This window comes from Penaeus chinensis, chromosome 8 (genome assembly GCF_019202785.1).
Source record: "Penaeus chinensis breed Huanghai No. 1 chromosome 8, ASM1920278v2, whole genome shotgun sequence".
Taxonomy (NCBI): Eukaryota; Metazoa; Arthropoda; class Malacostraca; order Decapoda; family Penaeidae; genus Penaeus; species Penaeus chinensis.
Window position 1 is genome coordinate 31,460,514 of NC_061826.1, and position 2,960 is coordinate 31,463,473.

Below are 2,960 nucleotides of genomic sequence, written 5' to 3' on the forward strand. Positions count from 1 at the left end.
GTGTGTGTGTGTGTGTGTGTGTGTGTGTGTGTGTGTGAGTGTGAGAGTGAGAGTGAGAGTGAGAGTGAGAGAGAGAGAGAGAGAGAGAGAGAGAGAGAGAGAGAGAGAGAGAGAGAGAGAGAGAGAGAGAGAGAGAGAGAGAGAGAGAGAGAGAGAGAAAGAAAGAGAGAGAGAGAGAGAGAGAGAGAGAGAGAGAGAGAGAGTGAGAGTGAAAGAGAGTGAGAGTGAAAGAGGGCGAGATGTGAGATGTGAGATGTGAGATGTGAGATGTGAGATGTGAGATGTGAGATGGATGTGTGTGTGTGTGTGTGTGTGTGTGTGTGTGTGTGTGTGTGTGTGTGTGTGTGTGTGTGTGTGTGTGTGTGTGTGTGTGTGTGTGTGTGTGTGTGTGTGTGTGTGTGTGTGTGTGTGAATGAGAGTGAGAGTGAGAGTGAGAGTGAGAGTGAGAGAGAGAGAGAGAGAGAGAGAGAGAGAGAGAGAGAGAGAGAGAGAGAGAGAGAGAGAGAGAGAGAGAGAGAGAGAGAGAGAGAGAGTGAGAGTGAGAGTGAGAGTGAGAGAGAGAGAGAGAGAGAGAGAGAGAGAGAGAGAGAGAGAGAGAGAGAGAGAGAGAGTGAGTGAGTGAGTGAGTGAGTGAGTGAGTGAGTGAGTGAGTGAGTGAGTGAGTGAGTGAGTGAGTGAGTGAGAGAGAGAAAGAAAGAGACATGAGAGATAGAATGAATGAATGAATTAATAAAGTTTTGAATATGCCCTCAGGTTTCATCCAACACTGTTCACCCTCACTTCCTTGAATTCCTGACTGGGCTGGGATGGATGGTCAATGTTTATCAACACCCAGGCTGGACAGGACATGTATCTACAGCTTTTACTGTTACCACACCACCTCAAGAAGGTATGTCTCAGTTCCTTTGTGTGATTTAGATTATTTAGATGTTGATGAACTGTATTTTTAAAGAAATGCTGTAAATGATTAAAATCATGTGTGTCTACTGGAATGTTTTTGTGATTGGGTTTTTAGCTCATTGCTAATGTTGATGGGTATTCAAGATTTCCCTTGGTATTTCCAGGAACATTTCTCATAGCACTGTGGTAAATGAGGTAAATGATGATTGATAAATTGTACTCTTTTGGACCCAATTTGAGTGATTTTAGCCTTTTTGAAGTGTCTGAAATTTAGATATCTAAGAGTGATTATTATAATCTTGCAATAGCTGTTCATCATCTACAGTCGACAGCTTTTGACTGTAGTTAATCAGGAGGTCAAAACCTTTTTATTTCCATATGCTTGTTTGTTGTCTCAAAGTTTTGATTGATGTACTTAATTATTTATTTCACAATTTTTTTAAGAAAGTTAATTGTAATTGCTGTCAATTTTAGATTTATATACTTGTACTATTCAGCAAGTTTCCAGTCACACCCACAGGCCCTCCTCTCCTTGCACCCAATCATACAGTCATGTTTTCTTGCCTCTGTCTTCTATGTATAGTTTAGGGGATGGAGGCAGTAATTCTGGTAATATACAACTTATTTCCTCTCCCACGTTCCCCATCCCAACACCATACTATTTCGTATCACACAGTTACCTCCTGGTGTATCATTGTGTTTTTATTATTCATACATCCAAATACATATTCTGTTATTTTCTATTATATAAACATGATTTGAACTCAATTTATGCTTTATGTACTTGATATATAAAAAATGAAATATACATTATCTGATGTGTTCTTGAATTGCCAGCAACTAAAATTTGCTTAATTGAAAGAAAAATTCAGGCCTTTTTTGTGGCTCGGGTCACAGTTAAGGGCATTTAGTTCTTTGGGGTTACTGTTGCTAGAGATATGGATAGAGATAGTTGAATTTTTATTGAAAGCCTCCTAAATAGTATTTTGTGGCTGCTAATGAGCACAGAAGAATAAAGATATTAGAAAAGAAAAAAGGAAAAATTGTAGTAGAATAACACTCCCATGATTTTTTCCTTTAATCAAGTATTTCTAAGGAATCGAGACAACATATTAATTGTAGAAGGTGTTTTATGAAAAAAAGTGAAAATGGTGTGCAAATCAGTGTACGTTTTTGAAGAATGCTCCATTGTATTAGTAAATACACAGTAGATGCAGTGAACTGACAAATGCACCTAGTTAATACACTAGAATTCTTGCAGTAGTTTTAAAGGCTTTCATGTTATTATTTTCTTCCACCCTCTAAAGTAATAGCAGATTTGAACCATGGAGGCAGCTGCTTTAGTGGCCGTTCTCATGTCCTTTATTGGTCTGATGCCCTGAGTGAGGTAGCCTTTGTAGTGCCGTCTCCTGCTATAGCTCAACAGAATCAAGGCAGTCAGCAGTCCCTAGGGAGTACTTCAAGTACTGGTAGGTGAATTATGCAGGTAGCATCCTTCTTGTTTGATGTTCATATTTGTTTGTACACTGTGACAGTGTTATGTAGTTGCAGTTTTTTTTAGTTGGGAGACATTTGCTCTTTATATACTGGTACATTAACAAATTTATTTCACTTATTGTGTCCCATATGTAAGCTTTATTGACTGTTTCAGGTGGGATTGTCCTTGAGCCCAAATGAAAAGGTTGCTGCTGGAGGTGGAGGTGGAGGTGGATCTGGGAGTGAGCGCTCTGACTCGCTCCCTTCTTACGATCCAGATGTTGATGCAGGGTCGTCCCTCTCTTCACACACTTCACAGGTGAGTCCTGTCAGTCTGATGTTAGAAGGTATGGTAACCTTTTCCTTTGTTTTACTTGTTTTGATAATCATGTAAATCTTTCAAGCTCTAGCTTTTGTTCTGGTCTGTGACTATATGCACACATTTTCTTTTCAGCTGTCTTTTGGACATGGTGAAAATAGGAATAGGAAATTTGGGAGACAGACAAGTGCTATGGCATGCAGTGACCACAAAGTGTTTATTGTGTGGCTGGAGAGTTTTGATGACTGCTACACTTTTCCAGCAA

The 2,960-nt window shown here is 39.5% G+C and overlaps 1 protein-coding gene across 5 annotated transcripts in view; it reads left to right on the forward strand.

Annotated features, from left to right (window-relative positions):
- Positions 1–2,960, forward strand: part of LOC125027947 (ral GTPase-activating protein subunit beta-like) — a 36,118-nt gene extending 33,158 nt beyond the window's left edge. For all 5 annotated transcript variants that reach the window (XM_047617119.1, XM_047617120.1, XM_047617121.1 and 2 more), the window contains 4 exons: positions 754–889; positions 2,208–2,369; positions 2,552–2,695; positions 2,831–2,960. In XM_047617119.1, the coding sequence (XP_047473075.1) occupies positions 754–889; positions 2,208–2,369; positions 2,552–2,577 (324 nt within the window). In that variant the 3' untranslated portion in view covers positions 2,578–2,695; positions 2,831–2,960. The remainder of the gene's footprint in view (positions 1–753; positions 890–2,207; positions 2,370–2,551; positions 2,696–2,830) is intronic.